The following is a 25,456-nucleotide window of genomic DNA, read 5'->3' as shown; positions in this document are numbered from 1 at the left end:
AAAAAAGGCATTTTTTATTTAAGTCTGCATTACTGTTAGAAAGTTTTCTTCACTTCCTGCAGAAGTAGTAAAAACCACACCTGGGTTCTAGCCCTTCTTTACTCTATCCAAAACTAAGTGTAAAGCCATACCACTAGTTAACACACATTGGTTAACCACACTTCTCAGCTTTCTGAGGTCGCAAATAGGGATTAGACATGTGCAATTTCTTTTGGTTGGAATATAAATTCAGACAAATTTTTGGTTATTCAGAGATTTGGATGAATCAGAATCTCCGAAAGAAATAGTAATGAATTTGTTAGAAAATTAATAAACAAAACAAAATTAAATTAAACAAAACTAAAAGGATTCCGAAACAAAATAAGTAACATAACTAATCTTTCCGAAACGAAAGAAATGTTTCCGTTCTGCACATGTCTAAGAGGGACACATTACAGCACAACGTATTTGGAAAATAAACACACACCCTGCCATGTCCTCAGTAGCTCAGACTATGCAAATTAATGCACAAAAAATGCAAAAAATACACAAAAAATGATAGTTTAACCCAAACCTAAACCAATTGTTATGTCCAAGGGGAGTGGGGTGGCCAATCACATTTTAATAAATGTTAACATTAATTAAAAAGAAACAATAATCAAATAATTGAACTTACAGTAGACATAGAGTGTGGTCTCTTTTACTAATTCCAGTAAAGTATCCACATCAAGTGAGGAACAGACATAAACTCCAGAATCTTCACGTGAAACGTTCCAAGAATATGGCATATCTTCTGACAAAGTGGTATCATTACCTTTCTGGGAACACGCGGAAGAATTTAGACAGTCAGAAGTATCAAAAAATATACAATATGTCTATAAAGCCTTCAAAAAGTCTTATTTTCCAACATATTTATCATTTTTTAGGTTTACCATTTAACTTTATCTGACATCAATGTATATACTCTTTATTTGTGTTATAAAGCTTTGATAATCACATTTTGCATGTGGTTCTTATATCCAATGTAGACAACAATTCATAACCATTGTCAAATTATGGACACAACCTTCACATCTCCAACTTTGTGTGCAGTATAGAGGGAAAAATAGGAAAGGGTATAAAAAGGATCACCATTTCACCTTTTATATTTAAAGTTTTTAATCTGGTCAACATGTAAATGATGAAATGGGAAAAGATGCTGCTTCTTCTATATATTTGGGCTGGTTGGCAGTAGTCCAGTGTAGAGACACTCTTTTTAGAGCAGAAGAATGGGCAAAAAACAAGAGTGCCAACTTTATGACTGGCTGACCAGCACCCTGTATAAGCCAACCTACACATTTTGGATTCTTTTTAACCATTTATTCCTGGTTTATTGTGCTACCTGAGTAAAGGTATTTATATGGCTGAATGATCATTTGCTGCTTTGCTCTGATGAAGAAGGACATACCTTCGAAACACGTCAGCCAGCAAGGACCCTTGTGTGGTCCACCCTAAGCTTGTTTTATCATCTAGCCTGGGATGGGAGAGTGTAGCCATGAGGAGTGACCTAATAAGAGCTTACACTACCTATGTTTGTGAGTAGTACTTATTTATTTTATTTTATTAAATAACAACTTGTGGGATAATGCACTAGGCCAGTGCGCCCTCTTTTTTTATCTATTTCTACAGTATCCAATAACTAGCACCTGCACAAAGAAACAAGGCACTGTATTCATGTGTCCATCTTTCAAAAATGATAAATGCTCTATACCTTTTCCAGTGTATATGAGGGTTGTGGATTTCCGTTACCCTCACAGTTTAGGGATACGGTATCTCCTTCCTTTATGATTTCAGATGGGCTTTTAAAATATACTTTTATTGAGGTAGTAGGGTCTGTAAAGCAGAAAACCAGAATCAGATGCTAGATAGTTACCAATAACAATGGTGCATAACACATACATTTTTGACCTAGAGGGAAAATGAAGTATATATACAGTGTGTGTATGTATATATTTTATATATACAGTGGTGTGAAAAAGTGTTTGCCCCCTTCCTCATTTCCTGTTCCTTTGCATGTTTGTCACACTTAAGTGTTTCGGAACATCAAACCAATTTAAACAATAGTCAAGGACAACACAAGTAAACACAAAATGCAATTTGTAAATGAAGGTGTTTATTATTAAAGGTGAAAAAAAATCCAAACCATCATGGCCCTGTGTGAAAAAGTGATTGCCCCCCTTGTTAAAACATACTATAACTGTGGTTGTCCACACCTGAGTTCAATTTCTCTAGCCACACCCAGGCCTGATTATTGCCACACCTGTTCACAATCAAGGCATCACTTAAATAGGAGCTGCTTGACACAGTAAGGTCCACCAGAAGATCCTTTAGGCCCGGTTCACACCGCTGCGGGGGGAGATCCGGATGTGATTCGCACAGCAAATCACATCCGATCTCTGTAGCGATGCGAGTTCAGCCATACAGATAGTATGGCTGAATTCGCAGCGCTCCCGCAGCAAATCCGATTCCTGTGCGAGTCGGCAGATCGCACTGCGATATGCCGACGGATCTGGGGGTGTCATTAACATAACATTGACACTCCCAGCCGTCCGCATAGGGCAGTGTGAACTGCCGGCGGGAGGTGTGCGATGCGGGTAAACGCCGCGGATTCGCGGCGTTCCCGCATCGCTATAGTGTGAACCCGGCCTAAAAGCTACACATCATGCCGAGACCCAAAGAAATTCAGGAACAATTGAGAAAGAAAGTAATTGAGATCTATCAGTCTGGAAAGGGTTATAAAGCTATTTCCACTTTTTCACACCACTGTGTATATATGTATGTATATATATATATATATATATATATACATATATACATACACACATATATATATATACACACACACACACACACACACACACACACACACACTGTATATATATTATACCTCAATGAGGATGAATTACACGTGAACTTGAACGCTTCTTTTAATTAAAATTAGAACAGCCGCATCAAGCAGGCACCACTATCTCTGCTGTAGTATATGAAACTAAAGAATGCGATGTCCAATAAATGCGGACACTCTTTTACTGGTGATCCAAGTGCAATACAATTTCAATCACATTTCAGCATAACAGCCATAACACTGCCATTTCTGCCACCTGCTAAATGTTACAGTTCCAGCTCCTGCTGGTGTCCTAACAGCCAGTGACTCAGCCCTACCCTGCTCGTACCCGTCAGCCAGGATTTTCACTTAACAAAACACCCTGTCCCTATATTGATGAGGACAAGGGCCTGTTCCCCACAACCCTGGCCTGGTGTTTGTGGGGTCTGCGGGCAGGCAGCTTATTAGAATTTGCAGTCATAATATGGGGGCCCCCAGCTATCGGGGGCCCACCCCATGTGAAGGAGTAAGGGAGAGTACCACTACTTATTTACAAAAAAAAGAATGTACCCTAGAAATAAAAATTGACCATATTTAGTCAATGACGTCACATAGGTTGCCCTGCCCCTTTGTTTACTTTGGCATCGGGAACCCAGAGATGTTATTTAGCGAGGAATGGAAAAATTCATGCAGCGTTTATCTCTTACTAAAATGATCCCACTGATTGCTAATTGCTCTCTCGTTGCAGAACATAATGGTAAATAATAATCATTACAGCTTAGTGAATTGAGTGCCATGTACATAAAAGATACTCACAATGCACTGTGATATTTTTTCTCTCAGATTCCAGCATATGATCCCCCATTGGAAGACTGTATGAGACATCACAGTAAAATAAAGCACTGGAATCAGACTGCTGCACAGGGCTCATTAAAATACTCTTCACTGTGATTAAACCTGTGGATCCTGTTGCGACCTGAGTATGGATTTTAACACCTATGTATAGACAAAATCAGAAGAATATCTTTTAAATGAGGTGAAGCATACAAGTCACATGTTTCTTTTTACATTTTTATTTAATGAAAAATAAAACTACAGGCAAAACACTTTTTATTTTAGAATAAACATATATAGTATGTAATAATATATAGTATAGTATAATATAGTGATTCGTTTCTTGGTCGATTTTTTGTTTTACAGAAGCTCCTTTTAGAAAAAATAAATCTGTATTCTATAAGGTTGTAGTCTTCTGGTTTTTGCTAGTGGTCTTTCTCCTGACTGCAGTTTTTCTTTTTTCTTGGACTAAGATAAGGCAAAGGTTTTAAAGTGGTTGTAAACCCTTTTGTGTGAATTTTACCTATAGGTAAGCCAAGAATAAAAAAGAACAAATAAATAAACTAAAATAAATTCAAATAAAGTCTATGCAAAGTGATATATTTCAAGTGATTATCTTGGTGAACAATCTTCTTTATACACTCATGAACTTCCTTCCACCACACCGTTTGTGACTGTGATCCACTCCCTTTCAAAAGCACACTCACCAAATAGATTTAACTTGCACTTTAATGCTTGTCAAAAATGCTGTTTAAGTCCACCAGGGTTAATCACACTTTTCGATTTTCAGCATTGCTCAACAGAAGAAGATATTTCCACATGTAAACATGAAATGAAAAAAGTGCCTCCAATAGTGTGATAACGTAAAATCATTTATTATCAAAATCGACACACAAAATCCTCAACCATTACACTCACATCACTTCAATCATGTAAAAGCAATCAAGGTAAAACTCATGTGATAGCAGTGTACTGTAGTCATGGCGGACCTGGGAAGCAGCTTTTATCTCTTACCCTCCACTCACTCACGTGTCTGTATTGAAACACTGTCACCACTGGGAACAGCAAAACGTTGCAGCCACGTCCCGACATGTTTCGTCATTCCAACTTATTCATGGGATTGATCCCATGAATAAGTCGGAATGACGAAACATGCCAGGAAGCTTTTTTCATTTTATGTTTACATGTGGAAATATCTTCTTCTGTTGAGCACTGCTGAAAATCGAAAAGTGTAATTAACCCTGGTGGACTTAAACAGCATTTTTGCCAAGCATGAGAGTGCCAGTCAAATCTATTTGGTGAGTGCGCTTTTCAAAGCGAGTGGATCACAGTCACAAACGATGTGGTGGAAGGAAGTTCATGAGTGTATAAAGAAGATTGTTCACCAAGATAATCACTTATAAACGATATACTTTGCATGGACTTTATTTTCATTTATTTTAGTTTATTTGTTCTTTTTTATAATTTTGTTGTGAATACATAATTGCTAGATATTTTGGATACACACATATATATGTAGTGTTTCAGATGCATATATATATATATATATATACATTGTTTCAGTTTCACTATCACGTGGTGTTATTTGAAGTTAGATTTGTTGCCACTTTAGTTTTGTGAACACAGCGCCACTATTTTTTCCATATAAAATATGCTACACTTCAATTTAAATCTAAGTGGAAGCTTTAGGGGAGGCGACGTGGGTTACATGAGCACAGGTAAGTGTCACATAATGCGCATACTAGCCCATTATGCTTTTAATTTGCAGGCTTTGCAGGGAGCAAAAGAGAAAGTAAAACCCATCAGGATTTACTTCCTCTTAAAATGTATTCTTCTCCTCCAAAAAGGTGGATATAGTAATCAAGATTAGAATGTTAATAACATGTCACAGAGTGTACCCTCAAGGCAGGGACATCAGGACTCCGATGTAAGAAACCATAATAGGCCCCCCTGAACCCCCTCCCCCCTTTCCATCCATTCCCGGGCTTCCAATTTTGGGAGGGTGATGATAGATAACCTCCCAGAACTCTGCCTCCTGTATGCCCCCTGGGACATTCATCCAGCGCAATCAATGCCACCTATTAGTGCCCATCAAGGCTGCCTATCAGTGCCACCTATTAGTGCTGCATTTCAGCGCTGCCTATCATTGCTGCCTATCAGTACCACCGATGAGTGCTGCATTTCAGTGCCGCCTATCATTGCTCATCAATGCTGCCTATCAGTACCACCTATTAGTGCCTATCAATGCTGCCTATCTGTGCTCATCAATTCTGCTTATCAGTGCTGCATTTCAGTGCCGCCTATCAGTGCTCATCAATAATGCCTATCAGTGCCCATCAATTCCACCTATCGGTTCGCAAAGGTGCAAAGGTTCAAGGAAGGAAAGGATGATCCCTGGAAGTCGCACATCTATTGTGTCCTACTACGATGAATGGAGTGGCAACCTCATCCTGCATTTCAACCAGGCCATGCTCCCAACGCAATTCACTTCACCTCCCCGGAGCTTAGTCATGGGGATCAAATGTTGTCTGGCAGGGCTGTGTAAATCTCATGAGTGAATGAACAGGAATACTTTTCAAATTCTTTGGGAAATAAAACAGTTCCCATATACAGGATGTATTTTATATTTGTATTTCACTGTTTGCCTGGAGTTCAGTTTTATTACTGCACACATAACTGCATCATTAATGTAGTACATACCGTCTTTTCCATCTCTCAGAGGTCTGTCACTCTTATACCATTTGATAACAGGCATTGGGAAACCATTCTTACTTTCACAGGTACCGATCTGCAATAAAAGAACTGTGTCAGAGTGACGGTGTACTTTTTATGTATTCACATTTACAAAATGTTGCTGTAACATCTCAGATTTATAGTGGCAAATTATGTTTTTTTTGTATAATATACAATGAATGATGTGTATATGCACAGAAGTATACAGTGGAGAAAATAAGTATTTGATCACCTAGCAAAACATGACTTAGTACTTGGTGGAGAAACCTTTTTGGCAAGCACAGAGGTAAGACGTTTCTTGTAGTTGGTAACCAGGTTTGCACACATCTTAAGAGGGACTTTGGTACTCTCCGTAAACTGACCACTGTTTATCAATGCTGCTGAACCCTGACACCGTGGTCTCATGTCTCATTATGCTAGGATCTCCTGTTTCTGTGATTTTTCAAAAAAATGTTTTCTGAGCGCCGTTCACATGACGGCTCTCTCCTCCTCTCCTCTTCTCGTCCCAATTGACGTCAGTGGGGGGAATCTCGGCCCCCGCCCACTGCAGCTATCAGACGGGGAAAGCAGATATGCAGTGGCGGGTCACGTGAGCATCGAGAGGCACTCTGAAAACAGGTATAAACTGATTTTTTTTTTTATAAATCACAGAGACAGAAGAACCTAGCATAACAAGACACAGAAGAATATATAAAGTTAGCAGAGTGGGTTAACAACCACTTTAAGGTTCCTGGCGGTCTCTCGACATACATTTTCTATAGGATTAAGGTCTGGAGACTGACTAGGCCACTCCATGACCTTAATGTGCTTCTTCTTGAGCCACTCCTTTGTTGCCTTGGCAGTATTTTTTTGGGTCATTGTCATGCTGGAAGACCCATCCACGACCGATCTTCATTGTGCTGGCTGAGGGAAGAAGCTTTCTTCCAAGATTTTACAATACATGACTCCCGTACATTGGCCCCTCAATGTGGCAAAGTCAGCCTGTATCTTTAGTGAATCAATCAATCCAGGGAGAGAAACAGCCCCAAAGCATCATGTTTCTACCTCTGTGCTTCACTGTAGGGATAGTGTTCTTAGGGTCATAGTCACCATTTTTCTTCCTCCAAACTCTGCGAGTCGAGTAAATGCCAAAGAGCTCAATTTCGGTCTCATTTGACCACAGCACTTTCTCCCAGTCCTTCTCTGAATCATTTAGATGTTCATTGGCATGATTGTACATGTGCCTATTTGAGGAGGGGAACTCACCATGTTTGGAGGAAGAAAAATACAGACTATGACCCTAAGAACACCATTGCTACAGTCAAGCACAGAGGTTGAAAATTTATGCTTTGGGGCTGTTTCTCTGCTAAAGGTACAGACGGACTTTGCCGCATTGAGGAGTCAATGGACGGGGCCATGTAAAATCTTGGATGAGAACCTTCTTCCCTCAGCCAGAACACTGAAGATGGGTCATGGATGGGTCTTTCAGCATGCCAATGACCCAAAACATACTGCCAAGCCAACAAAGGAGTGGTTTAAGAAGAAGCACATTAACCCTTTCACTGCCAGGCCCTGTGCTCCATTTTTACCCTCAGGTGGCCAGACTATTTTTGCTTTATTTTTCACTTATAGCTTTCAAAGTTTGTAAAACACCCCTCAAACAATATATTTTCTGAAAGCACATGACTAGTAGAATAAAAATAAGCATATGACCTATAGAATAAAAAGAAGGTGCTACTGAGTTTTTAGACCCGTCTGTATTTGCGCAAATGTTTATCAAACCAATATATTCTCAAAAAATACACTAAAACCATTATTAGCAGATAGAAACACAGCTAATTTTACAACATTCCTGGTAAATCTCCATTAAATATAAAAGCTTAACCTGTATAGAGTTAATAAATAACAAAAAAATAAAATTTTTACATTGCGCCTTTTTGCAAAATGGTGAAAATCGAATGTATGCAAAAATGTAAGTATCCAAATTTCTCAAAATATTGGAAGGTTTTCATTTTTCCCTTACGATCGCTGCCTATATCCATTGTATACATGTGGTGTATACACATGTACTTCACCTGCCACGCTCCCACCCCACAGCGATCTCCAGCCGGGAGATCGGGGGATCTGTGCTAGGGGAAGCTGCAGGTGGAGCGAGGGAAGGCGGGTTGCCGCTCCGAGAGGCCATGGATCGGGAGTGTGGGGGCATTTGGGGGGGTGATCAGAGGTATTGGGGGGACACATCTGGACCCCACAAGCCCCAAGCAGCATCTGAAGCTGACGGGAGTGGTGGGAGTAGTTATAAGTGGAAGTTAGCAGCGGTAGGTGGAGAGGCAGGGGACAGTGAGGCAGCGGCGTGGGGGGGGGGGGGGGCGGTCACATTAGGGATTAATAACTCTGATCTGTGAGTTGTAATCCAATGATGGATAGGTAGTGGGGTCCCCCAGGGTTCTGTGCTGCGACCAATCCTATTTAATTTGTTCATAGACGAACTGGAGGATGGGATAAACAGCTCAATCTCTGTATTTGAGGACAAAACTAAGCTAAGCAGGGCATCAACTTCTCTGTAGGATGTGGAAACCTTGCAAGAAGATCTGAACAAATTAATGGGGTGGGCAACTACATGGTAAATGTAGAAAAATTTAAAATAATGCATTTGGGTGGCAAAAATATGAATGCAATCTATACACTGGGGGGTGAACCTCTGGGTCAGTCAAGGATGGAAAGGGACCTGGGGGTCCTAGTAGATGATAAGCTTGGCAATGGCATGCAATGCCAAGCTACTGCTAACAAAGAAAACAGAATACTGGAATGCATTAAAAAAGGGATTAACTCCAGGGATAAAGCGATAATTCTCCCGGCCTCACCTGGAGTATGCTGTCCAGCTCTGGGCACCAGTCCTCAGGAAGAATGTACTGGAAATGGAGCGAGTAACAAAGAAGGGCAACAAAGCTAATTAAGAGACTGGAGGATATTAGTTACGAGGAAAGGTTGCAAGCACTGAATTTATTCTCTCTGAAGTAGAGGCGCTTGAGAGGGGATATGATTTAAATTTACAAATACCATACTGGTGACCCCACAATAAGGATACAACTTTTTAGCGGAAGGGAGTTTAATAAGACACGTGGCTACTCACTAAAATTAGAAGAAAAGAGATTTAACCTTAAACTGCGTAGAGGGTTCTTTACTGTAAGCTCCCGTACACACGGTCGGAGAATCCGTCGGAATGTGTCCTATCGGACCGTGTTGTCGGATAATCCGACTGTGTGTGGTATGCATCGGACTGTTTCCGTTGGACCAAATTTTCCAACTTGTTGGACATATTTTCCGACAAACTGGTCCGATAGGACATACTCTGATCATGTGTAGAGAATTCCGATCGGACAAAGTGCCACGTATGCTCAGATCAAATTCCTACATCAAAGCTATTGGCTGCTAGCCTGAACGTAGTCCCATCGTAACTAAATTACGTCATCACGTTCTGAAAGATCGGATTTTTCGATAACTTTGTCCGACCGTGTGTATGCAACAGTTTCGGACACAATCCGTCAGACAAAATCCGACGGATTTGGTTGGCAGAATGTCTGACCGTGTGTACGGGGGCTTAGAATGTGGAATTCCCTTCCACATGCGGTGGTTTCAGCGGGGGGGGGGGGGGGCATTGATAGTTTCAAAAAACTATTAGATAAGCACCTAAACAACCACAACATACAAGAATATACAATGTAATACTTGATGGACTTTTTTTTCTTTTTTCAACCTTACCTACTATGTAATTATGTAAGTCCTCTTCCTATAATGGAGGAGGGTACTGGCAATATTGGCAGTAAAATATAAAAAATTCCAGGAGATTAATTGAGGATTTTGTAAAACTACAACCAAAGAAAGCCAAATTTTTGGTAAAGCTATCATGGTAGTCCTGGGATTCAGTTTACAAGTCAACAAAGTTGTAGGGTTATCTCCCTGGGTGAAACGTTTGTTCCATCTCAAAGTACATTCTACCTGAGCCATAGGGCATAATTTAATTCTGTGCACAGTTTAAATTTTTACCCTCATGTCTGCCAGTGAAATTTTTTGACATTTTCTTTTTATTAAGGTTTTCAAATATAGAGAAAAAAAAACAGGGCTTAAATTTACAATAGACAAAGAAGTTCCACTATAAGACGATACATATATATATATATACACACACACACACACATACTGCATACATACACATACATACTAAGAAGAAAATAAAGAAGAGGGAAAAAAAAAGGAGAGAAGAAAAATGGAAGAAGAAAAGGGAAGGGGAGGGAAATATGGGAATAGAAAAGGGTCACTTGGGAAAAAGGGTGAGGATCTGGGGACGGAAGTGGAGGGAAACATGGACACGGGAGAAAGCCTATGAACTCCATCATGGCTGGGAGAGAATAGTAACAGTGTCTATTTTAGCCCAGGTTAGAAATTCAGATTAACTTTGGAACTCTGACCAGGGAGTCCAAGTGTAAAAAAAAATGATCTTCTTTTTCCATTTCCCATGCCAGCAGCCATTCCAAATCTCTGATGGAGTCTAGTTTGATTGCCCATTTCATAAGAGAAGGTACAGATCTTAATTTCCAGTAACAGGGAATAACTGCTCTGGCTGCAGTAAGAAAATGTCGAAGCGTGACTTTTTTCAGTCTTATGGGGTTCGGAATCATGGTTAGGAGAGCCATCGCAGGTGATGCATGGATAGAAGTATCTAAAATTTTGCACTATAGATCCATGGAAGGGCACAAAGATCTATAGGGTTCATGTGGCCCTCCAATTGTACCCATAACTTCAACGAGGGAGGATGGAACCAATCAAGAATATGTGGAAATATTGCTGAATTATGGTAGATAGCGATATCAGGTAACTCTGCCCCGCCACGATGCTTCGAAAGAAATAATGTCCAAAGACAAATTCTGAGTTGAGCTGAATTCCAAATAAAGTTTGAAAACATCTGTGTCAGTTTTCTAAAAAACAGGACCGGCGGGTGAATAGGAATAGTTCTGAATAAATATAAGAGGCAAGGAAGAATATCCATCTTAAGAATGTTGATTCTAGTGAGCCATGAGAATCTAAGAAGTGTAGGAGGCCAAGTCCGACTGAATTTTCTAAAGCAATGGGAGAAAGTTTAAAGAGTATATTTGTGAAACAGAAGCTGATATCTGGATCCCTAAATAGCGTATAAAAGAGGGGCAGATCTTAAAAGGAGATTTTGTTGAGAGTTGCGTCAGTCATTTGAGATAGAGAAATATTGAGGAGCTCCATTTTACTATTGTTAACCTTGAAGTTACTGACTTTGTCAACTCTTTGGAATTACAGTAGTATTGAGGGAAGGGAAGTATGTGGTTGCGCTACAAATAAAAGCAGGTCATCTGCAAATAAAGCCATCTTTGCATGAAGAGGGCCCACTAAAACACCCATGATGTTTGGGTTCTGTCACAAGGTGTTCCATTGTAAGGACATATAGAAGGGGCAATAGAGGGCATCCCTGACATGTTCCATTATAAATTGGAAACACAGGAGACAAGGACCCAGTCACTCTGTTTCTGGCTGATGGAGACGAGTAGAGGGACATAATCCATGAAATCATATAGAGGCCTAGACCAATCTGTTCAATCGAGAGTCGTAGAAATTCCCAGCTAATGCGGTCGAATGCTTTTTCAGCGTGGACCGCTAAAAGGCAAAGAGGAATATCTCGAGTACGTGCATAATCCAACAGCATGAGTGTGTTATCTCTAGCCTCTCGTCCTCTAACAAAGCCGGACTGGTCAAGATGTAATAGTTGCGGCAGTAACAGTTGTAATCAATTTGCTAAGACCTTGGCAAAGATTTTTATATCGTAATTTGTGCACGGTGGGGGGGTCTTTTTCTGGTTTCGGGATAAGTGAAATATGTGCCTCCAAAGTTTGCTTTTGAAAGATGGAGCCCTTTGCTAAAGAGTTAACCCCCCTGGCGGTATGATTATGTTTGATTTTTGAATGTCAAAGCAGTACATTGTTTTGCATGGAAATTTGGAGTTTTATATTGTAGGCCTGTAATTCTTAGGAATAACTCACTTAAATCTGTCCAAAAGAGTCTAGTAGACATGAATTACAATATAATAAATAACTATAAATAATTATGAAAAATAATAATATAATAATAATACATTTTATTCACAAATGTAATCAAATCAAAAACACTGAAATTTGCTCAGTTGCAAAATCGTTGCTGTTGTCACTTTCAGTGTTTGATGATGAATTTCCCCACGAATCACTATCGCTCAATTCTGCAAGTGATTCTAATTCACTATCGCTGTTTTCTAGCTGGTCTAAAACCACTTTTGATGTAGAGGGACACTTTCTGGATGCCATGGACGTTCTCAAGTTTCCAGGCAGAAAGAACAGTATATACAATTTAAAAGTGTAGCCAGGGCACTGGACAAAGCACTAGGGACAAAACTGATGTGAAATGATTTGATACAGTAATGTAATCTACAGATTACAGTGTATTATGTGTGTGCATAGGGGTGCGCAGGGGGGCGTGCAAGGTGTGCCTGGGTATGCCCTAATCACTACGTGCAGTGCCGATTCCCTCTACTGCCTGGGCTTCCCTTGTTTTGGCTCCCCTGCCCCGCAGTACTGCTGGCTTCCCCCCTGCTGTTGTGGGAGATGTTTCAGGATAGAGAGTGGGGGGCAGGGAGTAGTAAATGTGTCATTTACCAGCGACTTCCTTTTATAAATGAACACAGTGAACACACTCGCTCGCTGCGTTTTTTCATAACGGAAGCATAGTTAACAGTGTTTACTATGCTTTCATTTGTGAATGTTCATTCACTGTCTTGTGCAGCTGAGGCTGCAGAGAAAGGCATGTGTGTTTGAGCTATGGTTGCCACCTTTTCTTCAAGCCAAACCTGAACACTTTAGCGGCCTGGGACACCTTTGGGTGCCACAAAGAGAGTAGTAATGCTGTGCGCATAGCATGCCGCAGTGAACATTTAGTGTAGCCAAATTGTTCTTTCTGACATCATCTCTCTGCCCCCCCCCCCCAGTGATGCCGAACCTGCCCCCAGACAGCCTGCCAGCTCTAGAATAGCAACAGATTTGTATGTGACTATCTTGATTACTTGGGGAGCCACATCCAAGTCTGAATAATGTGTCCGGGTTTCAGTACACCTGAAATCTGGACACAAGATTCAGAATCCCGACTGTCCAGGTGAATCCCGGACAGCTGGCAACCCTAATTTGAGCTTTGGGGTGCACACCCTAATGCAATAGGCTGTACACGTGTGTGTGTGTGTGTGTGTGTGTGTGTGTGTGTGTGTGTATTTTGTAGTTTTTTGATTTTGCCGCAGGGCTCTGCCCCCATGTTTCGCGATGCTCACAGGGAACAGAGCCTGTGGGAGGACATCGCAGGATTCTGGCGACAAGGTGAGTAAGCTGTACCAGGATACCTAGATGCAATCCCAAGCTTGGCTCGGGGTTACTGGTTTTGGCGATGAAAATTAAACCCGAGCCACACTCAGGAATACCACAAGGGAGGTTAAATATCCTGGTGTGAACTTTTTTCATTGTTTCTTAAACTATGACTGATATTCTTTAAATTTACTCAGTATTAAGTAATAATTCTTAAAAAAAAAAATCTAGATAATAATTGTAATATGCATTATATCCACATACACTACCATTGTGCGCAGTTAACAAGAGGGGATGTGAACTCTGCTTTATACATACAAACATATTCTGTCATCTAGATAGAGATATCACTACAGGTTTCATTTCTAAAAAGGGACTTATGTGGTCTCCAACTAAAAGGAGCAGGCTTGAAGTACAATCCTGAAAGATGAATCATAACCAAGTCACCATCTGACCACAACATAGATAGTATTTGTGCACTGGTTACCAACGAGATTAAGTGTGTGGGTCCAAAAATAGTTTATTGTAGGGTACTACCTACCTATGTACAGCTAAATGGAAAGTACTAACCCTTATAAAGAGGTTCTTCTCTCTCCATATATCTAATAGATCAAATTGGTACAAAACAATTCAGCCAATGGCTAACTTTCTTTAACGTATTTAGAAAGTTTTACCTTATTACATAATGCTAAACAGAGCACATAGACCCAGTCACATCATTCTCTGTCAATCAAGAAGCTTTTTAATCTAATCCAAAACAATAATACCATTCTCAAAGCCAATTATGGCCAAACCAGTATGTTTACTCATCAATAACACGACTCTCAATAATGCCAGCTGTGCAATGGAAAACACAAAGCCTGCTCTACTAACTACACTAGGGATGAGCTTCGAGTTCGAGTCGAACTCATGTTCGACTCGAACATTGCCTGTTCGCCTGTTCAGGGAACAGTGAACAATTTGGGCTGTTCACAGCAAATTCGAAAAGCCGGAACACCCCAATACAAGTCTATGGGAGAAATCTAAAGTGCTCATTTTAAAGGGTAATATGCAGGTTACTGTCCTAAAAAGTGTTTGGGGACCTGGGTCCTGCCCCAGGGGACATGGATCAATGCAAAAAAAAGTTTTAAAAACAGCCGTTTTTTCAGGAGCAGTGATTTTAATAATGATTAAAGTGAAACAATAAAAGTGTAATATTCCTTTAAATTTCGTAGCTGGGGGGTATCTATAGTATGCCTGTGAAGGGGCGCATGTTTCTGGTGCTTAGAACTGTCCCTGCACAAAATGTCATTTGTGCAGGAAAAAAAGTCTTTTAAAATCACTTGCGGCTAAATTGTCGGCTCCCCGTAATACAGAGAACACTCAATGAGTGTTCTCTGTATTAGCCGACAATTCATTCATTAAAAACAAAAAAAACAAAAAAAAAAGCGTGGGTTTTCCCCTAAATTCAATTACCAGGCCCTTCAGGTCTGATATGGATATTAAGGGGAACCCCGTGTCAAATTAAAAAAAAATTTACATGGGGGTCCCCCTAAATATCCATACCAGACCCTTCAGGTCTGATATGGATATTAAGGGGAACCCCGCATCAAATTTTAAAAAAATTGACGTGGGGGTCCCCCTAAAAATCCATACCAGACCCTTTATCTGAGCACGCAACCTGGCAGGCCGCAGGGTACTTACCCCCTTACCATTTCAAACAGGGGGGGGCGGGATCTGGGGGTCCCCTTGTTAAAGGGGGCTTCCAGATTCTGATAAGCCCCCCGCCCGCAGACCCTCACAACCACCGGCCAGGGTTGTGAGGATGAGGCCCTTGTCCTCATCAACATGGGGACAAGGTGCTTTGAGGGGTCACAGACCCCCAAAGCATCCTCCCAATGTTGAGGGTATGTGGCCTGGTACGGTTCAGGAGGGGGGGGCGCTCTCTCGTCCCCCCCTCTTTTCCTGCGGCCTGCCAGGTTGCGTGCTCAGATAAAGGGTCTGGTATGGATTTTTAGGGGGACCCCCACGTCAATTTTTTTTTTTAAATTTGACACGGGGTTTCCCTTAATATCCATGTCAGACCTGAAGGGACTGGTAATTGAATTTAGGGGAAAACCCACGCTTTTTTTTTTTATCAATGAATGAATGAATTGTCGGCTAATACAGAGAACACTCATTGAGTGTTCTCTGTATTACGGGGAGCCGACAATTTAGCCGCAAGTGATTTTAAAAGACTTTTTTCCTGCACAAATGACACTTTGTGCAGGGACAGTTCTAAGCACCAGAAACATGCGCCCCTTCACAGGCATACTATAGATAGCCCCCAGCTACGAAATTTAAAGGAATATTACACTTTTATTGTTTCACTTTAATCATTATTAAAATCACTGCTCCTGAAAAAACGTCCGTTTTTAAAACTTTTTTTTGCATTGATCCATGTCCCCTGGGGCAGGACCCAGGTCCCCAAACACTTTTTAGGACAGTAACTTGCATATTAGCCTTTAAAATGAGCACTTTAGATTGTGAACGTTCGAGTCCCATAGACTTTAATAGGGTTCTAAAGTTCACACGAAGTTTAGGTCTGTTCGCAGGTTCTGGTGCGAACCGAACAGGGGGGTGTTTGGCTCATCCCTAAACTACACTCTTAGCAGTAGGACCGATCATGAATGCTGCTTAAAGACTTACGTATCTCTCCCATCTACTGCATCACAGTAAAGGTAGGGGAATCAACAGTAATAACATTCTGACAAGGTTATGTACACTTCCCCATTGTACTAGATGATTTGCTGCCTGTGTCCCCATACACAGAATTTTCCATCTTCCATTTTCCAATTTATGTTCTATCAGACATCCATCAAATTGACAGAATACAGTGGGAAAATAATTATTTGATCCCCTGCAGATTTTGTAAGTTTGCCCACTTACAAAGAAATGAAGGGTCTATCATATTCATCATAGGTGTATTTTAAATGATAGAGACAGAATATCAACCAAAAATCCAGAAAAAAAAACACCTAATACAAATGTTATAAATGAAGTTGCAGTTCAATTAATAAAATAAATATTTAATCCCCTACCAACCAACAATAATTCTGGCTCCCACAGACTGGCTGCAATATGTGCTGATGTTTTACACAGATTAGTCCCGTCAGCTTAAGAAGGTGCTCCTGATGACAAGTTGTTATGTGTATAAACGACACTTGTAGTCAGAGTCTTCGGTTGCGATAACACCGTAAACCTAACTACCAAGACCTGTGGTGTGCCTTGGTCTCGCTGAACGGTACGCCTAAAAGAGGGCATAACCCGAATAAGAGTAACAATGAGTGTCATGAAATGAAATGACAAAAGGAAAAAGAGGGAATGGGAGGGTGGGGAACCAGAGCCGAGCCGACGAGGGACCTGTAGGAAGGAGGAGGGATATATACCCCTCAAACTCCTCCTACAAATCCAGGCCGGCCTCCGGCCAGCCTTCAGACTTGTAGTCAGAGTCTTCGGTTGCGATAACACCGTAAACCTAACTACCAAGACCTGTGGTGTGCCTTGGTCTCGCTGAACGGTATGCCTAAAAGAGGGCAAAAGACACAAGATAGGTAAAGTATGAAGCTTTAATGATACAAATAATAATCAATCCAACAACGTAACAAACGCCCTACTAACCTCAGCGTGAGGTTCAGGAATGTACCTGCTATAGCAGGAAGACCTCCAACGACCCATATGTTTAATGATGCAAGACGGGACCCCTTGTTTAGAAGCCGCTGACGCTGCCCCGATCCTAAAAGAATGCCCAGAAAAACGCCTTGGGTCTACATCCAACCTGGCAAGTAAAATCCTAACATAAGCAATGAACTGTTTGGAAGTAATGGGATGCGTGGGAAAGGGAAGTAGAGGCCCATGAACCGGAGTAGCTATGAAAAGATTGCAAAGTGCGTTGAGAACTTCCACCGGGCACCAAGCACTATATGTGCGGTAATATTTAACCACAAACCCCTGGCCAGTTTGCCTATTCTTATTGTTGGGCAACTGTAACTCATAGTACTCCGGGAATCTGGTGAGACTACTTCTGAGCAGTACCGGAGTATGACAGCTGGCCTGCGACACCTCCCCGGGACGGAGGAACCCGAAAAAACTAAGATAAATGGCCGCTTTAAGTACTAAACTAGGACCAACGCCGAATGGAGAAGATGACAGTAGGTCTGACAAACCCCGGAAAATATGACCAGTGACAGGTTGTCGGGACAACTGAACCCTCCCCTGGGTCTTCAGAATACCCCTGAGCATGGCTTTCAGAGGGTGAGCAGCAAAAATAGACACACTGTCAGGCGCCTGCAGGGATCTGAAATGTTGAATTCCTGACAAATAAATCCTAATAGTACTGGCAGCCAACTCCAGCTCACTATGGCAATATGCGGCGAAAGACATGACATGGAAGATGTCCTCAGGGCCATCGGAAGGGTATAACTCCGCAAACTTGAGGAAAGTCTTCCAACCTGTCGTGTACGCCCTCAGTGTGTTCCTGGACAAAGACTTATTAGCCAGGTCGGTCGCCTGAACCCGGAATGTGTTCAGTCCATGACCAACAGCGAGTATGGAGGGACAGGATGGCCCGTCCGATCTGCTTCTGGATGCTGCAAGAAAAAACGAGGCATATCAAGACGGGATAACGCATCAGCCGCACCATTGCGACTCCCACAGATGAATTCACCCTGAAAATGAAATCTGTACATCAAACCCAGCCAAGTCAACCTACGCATGAATGACATGATCAGAAGGGACCCCGATCTGCCTTTATTGATAATTCTGGCTGCAGCCAAATTATCCGTAAAGAAGATGACTGACTGCCCCGACCAAACCGGACCCCAAGTGACTGCTGCAGCCAGAATCGGATAAATTTCAAACAAGGCTGAGGTCAGAGTGAACTTTGGTAGGAGGAAAACCTCAGGGGGCCAGCGACTGGCCAACCACTGATGACAAAAAATGGCCGAAAAACCAACTGACGCGGCAGCGTCTGAAAAAACCCTAGGGGAATTACATGAAGGCCGGGGAATGAACATGGAGATGCCATTCCAGTCACACAGGAACCGATCCCACATGACGAGATCCGCTAAGGCATCAGCTGGAAACTTAACCACCGCGTCAGAATCCTGATAAAGTGGAAGAAGAGCCAGCAATCTAGACACAAACGCCCTACCCTGCGGGATGATTCTCATGGCAAAATTTAACACCCCCAATAACGACTGCAATTCCTTCTTAGAGCATACAGGAGACCGGACCAACAGGTGAATGGTCTGCCTAACTCTAACCAGCTTTTCCAACGGCAGGCTAGCCACCATGAGATTGGCATCAAGCGTAATCCCCAAAAAGGTAATGACTTTAGACGGACCCTCCACCTTGTGCGCAGCTAAAGGGACATTCAAATCTGAAAACAGCCCTGTAAGCGCAAGCAGATCCCTGGGTGGTACCTCTGGTTTCTCCAAAAGTAAAAAATCATCCAGATAATGGATTACCTTCTGACAACCCTTGCAATTCTCCAATATCCAGTGAAGGGCCTGGGCAAAGGTATCAAACAGCTGAGGGCTGCTCTTGGACCCAAATGTCAACCTGGTAGCAAAATAATACTGACCGCGCCACTTGACACCATGCCATTGCCAGAGAGCAGGACTGATGGGAAGTAACTTGAACGCATCAGTAATATCTGCCTTGGACAACCAAACACCCCTACCCAACTGCACCGTATGCTGAATGGCCAAATCCACAGAAGTATACTTCAGTGAAAACTCTTCAGATGGGATGAGTGAATTAAGACTAGGGACATGAGATGAATGAGGCGCAGACAAGTCATAAATTAGGCGAAATTTATTAGAAAATTTTCCACAGACCACCCCAATGGGACTGACCCTCCACATGCCAAACGGTGAGGACGGGAAAGGTCCAATCAGGAATCCCTTGGAGACTTCGACCTGCAACAACTGGTCTACAATGGCAGGGTGATTCTCAGCTGACCTTAAATTTTTGCACTCAAAAGACTCGGTAGGGAGAGTAATGAGTCCAGTGTGGAAACCTGAAGCAAAACCCTCCAGCAAAAACTGCCCAAAACCCGGGGATGGGTGGCCCTCTAAGTAAACCCCCAGCAAGGAGAAGTTGACCTGGCCTAGTCATGACGTACTGAAAGGTTTCACATGGCAGGCGGACTTGGGGTGGGCTCTGAAGCAATTAGCACAGACGTGCAACAACCTGCATTGATTATAGTTGCACCCAGTGTAATTGTAGTTATTGCACAACTGAGCTTTACCTAGAAAACGGATAGGTCTACCCATCTTGTCTACCTGACCGGAACTACCGGAAGAACCACCCGCCACCTGTTTGGAGGACCCTGGAAGACTAGAGGAATCACAGCTTGGACACCAGGCTGTGGTATGGGCAGAAGACTGGCAGTTGGCACATATAGGGGACTTCTGATTAGCGAAATGCCTACAAAACAGCTCCATGTCGACGTTGCCCCAACACGTCACCACCTGAAACTGGGCCCAAGTAGCCGCCACCTTTGCTGCAAAGGAACGATGGTAATCATAAAATGTGAAACCGCCCAAACTTGTGAGCCAAATCCACCACTTTATGAAGATACAAGTCCAACTCCTCCCTCCTCCCTGGACTGACCGAGCAGATAATGTCTCTAAAGATGCCAAAAGCCAGAACAAATTCCGCCACACTAAGTTTGCGACTAAGCCTGGGATCCTTTGACTTGAGCACCACCGACACCTCCCCACAAGCAAAGGACTTGTTCTCCGAAACGTCCTGAGCTGCTATTAGCAGTGAGGCTAGATTAACATCTTTCCCTTCCAAAATATCTTTCTTGATATTGGCAGGGATGAAGTGGGCAGGAGACACCGAAGGCAACACTGCCAATGGAGAAGGGATCACCGCAGGTAAAGACAGTGCATTACCTGTGACTGGGCTAGGCAGGACCGGCGCTGGGGGTGCAGCGGACACCCCAGCACTGGCCGTCACAGCCGCACTGACTGACCGAGCTTCCATCACCTCCATCCTGTCCTGTAACTGCAGCATGGAGGCAGAGAGAGTATTTAACACCGCATGTATCTGCGTCAAAGAGTTATATACTGACGCATGTTCTGCGCTGGTGGATGCCAGCGCCTGAGTCGGAGATGGAAACAGCAACCTGAAGAGTTCCGCCTTCCTAGCTGCGGCCGGGAAAGGAATACCCTTCCGACGAAGCTCAGCCATCAACCTGGGTACTGTCCAACTCCTTAATGATGGAGAACTGCCATGTTCTGAACCCCTACGAGGGGTAGGTGGGATGAACTCGAATTCGACACTCTCTGACCTGCGAGACATGCTGATATCTAAGAAGAAATTAACTGAGAGAAATAAGAATGAAACAATACCCCCAAACACCCTCCCCCCCCCGACACCTCAGTGCCTAACTAAACCCAACGTGTGTGAACAGGTGACAGACCATCAGTGCGTGAAACAGAATAAGTGACCCATCGTTGAGATAAATGAAAAGAATAAGCCCGAGCAAACCTGCAGCGCAATACAGGCAATTAATAAACGAACACTCAGGGCTTTGCAACCCACAGACCGTGGTGGGTAGATATGAAATGAGGTGAAAGTGCGACGTATGACGTATGTTGTACAGGCGAGACGATTGTGGTCCAACAATCACTTAAAAACGAAACCTCAGCCTGTACGGTCTGTAGACGTGACAGACCTAGACAATATACCCATAACTGCCTAGCACCTGAGGAAAACAAAACAACACGCACCTTCCTGTTTGTAATAAGTAGAAAATCCAGACCTGAAATAATGATAACACCTGAAATGAACTCCCGGACGTAACAAAATATGACAGACACAAGTGAAACATGAAAGAACAGTCGTAACCCCCAAAGATGAGACGCCCAAAACTCAAACGAGCACGGCCATACTACCCATGACAGCCAGCGAGGCTCTGGTCCAGCTGGTAACAGACCCCCCCCCCCCCCACCCAAGAAAACCTCCCCCGGCCCATAAACCAGAAACACATGAACGTCTGCGTGATCATACCACCTGCCCACCTAGCCTGCGAATAACACAAGCAGTAATCTGAATGGGATTGGTCCCTGAACAAACCCTGGGGGACCCCCACATCCACCCTTACCCAAACCGAGACTCTACATCTGACCACCCTCGGGAACTAGCACCTGCCGCCATGAGCGATTTGGACCGCATGCTGTGCAACATCCTCACAACCACCCGCCGCTTTTTTTTTTTTTATGTCCTCTGGAAAACATGCAAACCCCCCCCCCCCCCCCAGCTGTGGTTTTTAGGTGAAAAGCGAGAAGGCTGCCAGCCCCCCTGCGATAAATGCTGCCGCCGCTGTCCCCTGACAGGCACCCCACATACCCCCCCAGGTATGTACATACACCCTCATGAGCCCACATCACAGCAATACCCTCAAGGAAATGAAATGCCTACACCCACGAAATGGGAGAAAACCTTCCAACAAAGAGGACCTCCCCGCAAATTTACATTGATCTTTCCTTCCTAATGTATATGTAAAAGGCAGAAAACCTTGTTCCCTATAAAGCAGCACAGCGTGATGGTGTGCTCTGAAAAAAGGACAGCATGCAGTACCTTTTTTTTTTTTTTTTTTTTAACAGCACAGCCCAAGAACCTATTAAAATGTTGTTTGTGACATTTCAATAAGTTTCCAACCAGACAGAAAAGTGACATGTCAATGAGGAATCACAGAAAGAATTCTAATCGGTTACAGAAACAGACCACGGGGCCCCCGCAGTAGCCTGAGCCATACCATGCGCCCCCCCCCCACCTCACCGCCGGGATACCTTGCACCTGTAAACCACGAGGAGACCTAGCGAAGGAGACTCCGGCGATCCCACCGTTCGAATGGCGCGCGAAAATGACGTCAGCGCAACCCGGAAGTGACGAGCGTCAGCTGTTCTGAACAGGAACCAGAGCCGAGCCGACGAGGGACCTGTAGGAAGGAGGAGGGATATATACCCCTCAAACTCCTCCTACAAATCCAGGCCGGCCTCCGGCCAGCCTTCAGACTTGTCTACAGAATCTCTTTCTTCCATTCAAACCCTACTGCCATGGGCAAGACCAAAGAGCTGTTAAAGGCCATCGGGGATGAGAATGTAGACCTGTACAAGGATGGTATGGGCTACAAGACCATCAGCAAGAGGCTTGATGAGAAGGAGACAACAGTTGGTGCGATTATTTGAAAATGGAAGAAAAAAAAAACATTAATCGCCCTTTGTATGGAGTTCCATGCAAGATTTCACCTCATGGAGTAAGGATGATCATGAGAAAAGTGAGGGATCAGCCCAGAACTACACAGGAGGAGCTTGTGAATGATCTCAGGGAAGTTGGGACCACAGACACCAAACAAACCATTGGTAACACAATACCCCACCATGGATTGAAATCCTGCAACACCCGCAAGGTCCCCCTCCTCAAGAAGGCACATGTACAGGCCCATTGAAGTTTGCTAATGAACATCTAAATGATTGATAAGGATTGGGTGGTGTGGTCAGATGAGACCAAAATGGAGCTCTTTGGCATTAGCTGGTCTCGGCGTGTTTAGAGGAAGAAAAATACTTACTATGACCCTAAGAACACCATCCCTACAGTCAAGTATGAAGGTGGAAACATTATGCTTTGGGGCTGTTTCTCTGCTAAATGTACAGGCCGACTTTGCCGCATTGAGGGGCCAATGGATAGGGGCCATGCATTGTAAAATCTTGGATGAGAACCTTTTCTCAGGCAGAACACAGAAGATTGGTCGTGGATGGGTCTTCCAGCATGACAATAACCCAACACATACCGCCATAGGCACTTTTTAATAAAGACTAAAATAGTAATAATAGCTGACCTGGCTGAAAAAGACACATGTCCATCATGTTCAGCTTCAAGCAAACTGATGTAATTTTTGTTCCCCAGCTCATTTTACTTCTTATTTTTAGTATAAAAATGTGTATTCAGCACAGTATTTAAACTAAGATGACATGTAGTCAATACCAGTATAGAGCAGTACATTCTAGTGTATATCATTGTCCATTACAAAATCAATACGCTCACAGAGTTAGGTTACACTAGGTGTGTCTGGAATGCTGCTTAGAAACTTTACTAGTGAAAAGAAGCAATAAAAAGATTTTGTTGGGTCATTTTAATAAGAAGATCTATATGAGCCCCACTATTCCTTGAATTCTCAACATCTAATGCACAGAGATTAGGGGTTCTGTTATATGATTTTGCTAAATTTAACCATATCACATCAATAGCATTTCCATCACCTAGGTTTAAATGTATATGAAAAAAGCAATCATATAATTAAGAAAAGGCCCGAGATTCTTTTGATAATTTCATACCCCTCCCAAGAGTAAGTCCACTGCTTGCATCAGGACTTAGGCCCCTTTCACACATGCGGACAGTATGTCCGTATTTCATCCATCCGTTTGCGAATGAAATAAGGAACATACATGCATCCCTATGGGACAGCGGGTGTCTGCGGATGAACATCCACAGACACCCGCTATTGTCCGCCTCCGCTACAGTCCGATTCTGCAGACGGAGGAAAATCCTATTTTTCTATCCGTCTGCATAGCGGATCGGATGAACACGGACAGACGGTCTGTGCTCATCCGATCCCCATAGAGGAGAGCAGAGAGCTGACAGGGCGGTCCCCGCACAGTGTGCGGAGACTGCCCTGTCCGCAGCCGGCTCAGCGGGGACAACTGAGCGATCCCCGCTGAGCGAGCGGATCATCACGGGGCGGATCATTACTGATCCGCCCCGTGTGAAAGGGGCCTAAGGGTTCTTGAGAGTACTGATGTAAAGTGATGTTTTCAGGAAGCTATCTATGTACATCACCCTGCCAGTCCTCCCACCACACATGATCTGCCTTAAATAGGGACACATAATGATGGCATCATTGGGTCTAAAAATTAGATATGTATTGAAAACAGAAAGCAGAATCGTGAGGGGGGGGATGGAACCAGGAAAGGCAAAATATAGGTAGATTAAACTTCAGCATTAAAGTGATTACAATGCCGCATAAACACGAACGGACTTTCCGCCAACAAAACTGTGGATTTTTATTCTAAGGTTGTTGGCTCAGACTTGTCTTGCATCAATACGGTCACACAAATGTTGGCTAACAATTACGAACATAGTGACGTACAAGACGTACGTGATATCTCTATTACGAATGCTAGTTTTACAAGACCGAGCGCTTCCGACTCGTCCTTGATTCCGGGCATGCGTGTTTGTACGTTGGACTTGTGTACACACAATCGTAAAGTCCGACAACACACATTTGTTAGCGGAAAATTTGAGAACATGCTAGCCAACATTTGTTGGCGGAAAGTCCGACAACAATTGTCCGATGAAGCATACACACGGTCGGACTTTCTGCCAACAGCCTGACATTCAACATTTCCCGTCGGAAAATCAGATTGTGTGTATGGGGCTTAAGTCTTTGGTCACAACGAGCGCAGCTTTGAAATTGTGCGTCTTTACTTGAAATCGCACCATTTCTTTTTATTTTGAATTCTTTATTTAAGGAATGCAGATTATACAAATAAGTAAGAAACAATACATGACAGTCAACTGTATCTGTTACTAGTCTTTTATATATGCACAAACAGATTAGATATATATTGAA

General features: G+C 42.9%; 1 protein-coding gene across 4 annotated transcripts in view; it reads right to left on the bottom strand.

Annotated features, from left to right (window-relative positions):
* Positions 1-25,456, bottom strand: part of MCAM (melanoma cell adhesion molecule) — a 146,483-nt gene that overhangs the window by 50,782 nt on the left and 70,245 nt on the right. For all 4 annotated transcript variants that reach the window (XM_077457394.1, XM_077457396.1, XM_077457395.1 and 1 more), the window contains exons 5-8: positions 6,377-6,464; positions 3,659-3,838; positions 1,730-1,851; positions 656-797 (exon numbers count right to left, since the gene is read on the bottom strand). In XM_077457394.1, coding sequence (XP_077313520.1) covers positions 656-797; positions 1,730-1,851; positions 3,659-3,838; positions 6,377-6,464 — 532 coding nt within the window. The remainder of the gene's footprint in view (positions 1-655; positions 798-1,729; positions 1,852-3,658; positions 3,839-6,376; positions 6,465-25,456) is intronic.

Source organism: Lithobates pipiens, unplaced genomic scaffold (assembly GCF_037356315.1).
Source record: "Lithobates pipiens isolate NorthernLeopardFrog02 unplaced genomic scaffold, aLitPip1_a1.2 Scaffold_27, whole genome shotgun sequence".
Classification (NCBI taxonomy): Eukaryota; Metazoa; Chordata; class Amphibia; order Anura; family Ranidae; genus Lithobates; species Lithobates pipiens.
This window is presented reverse-complemented; position numbering and strand designations above follow the sequence as displayed.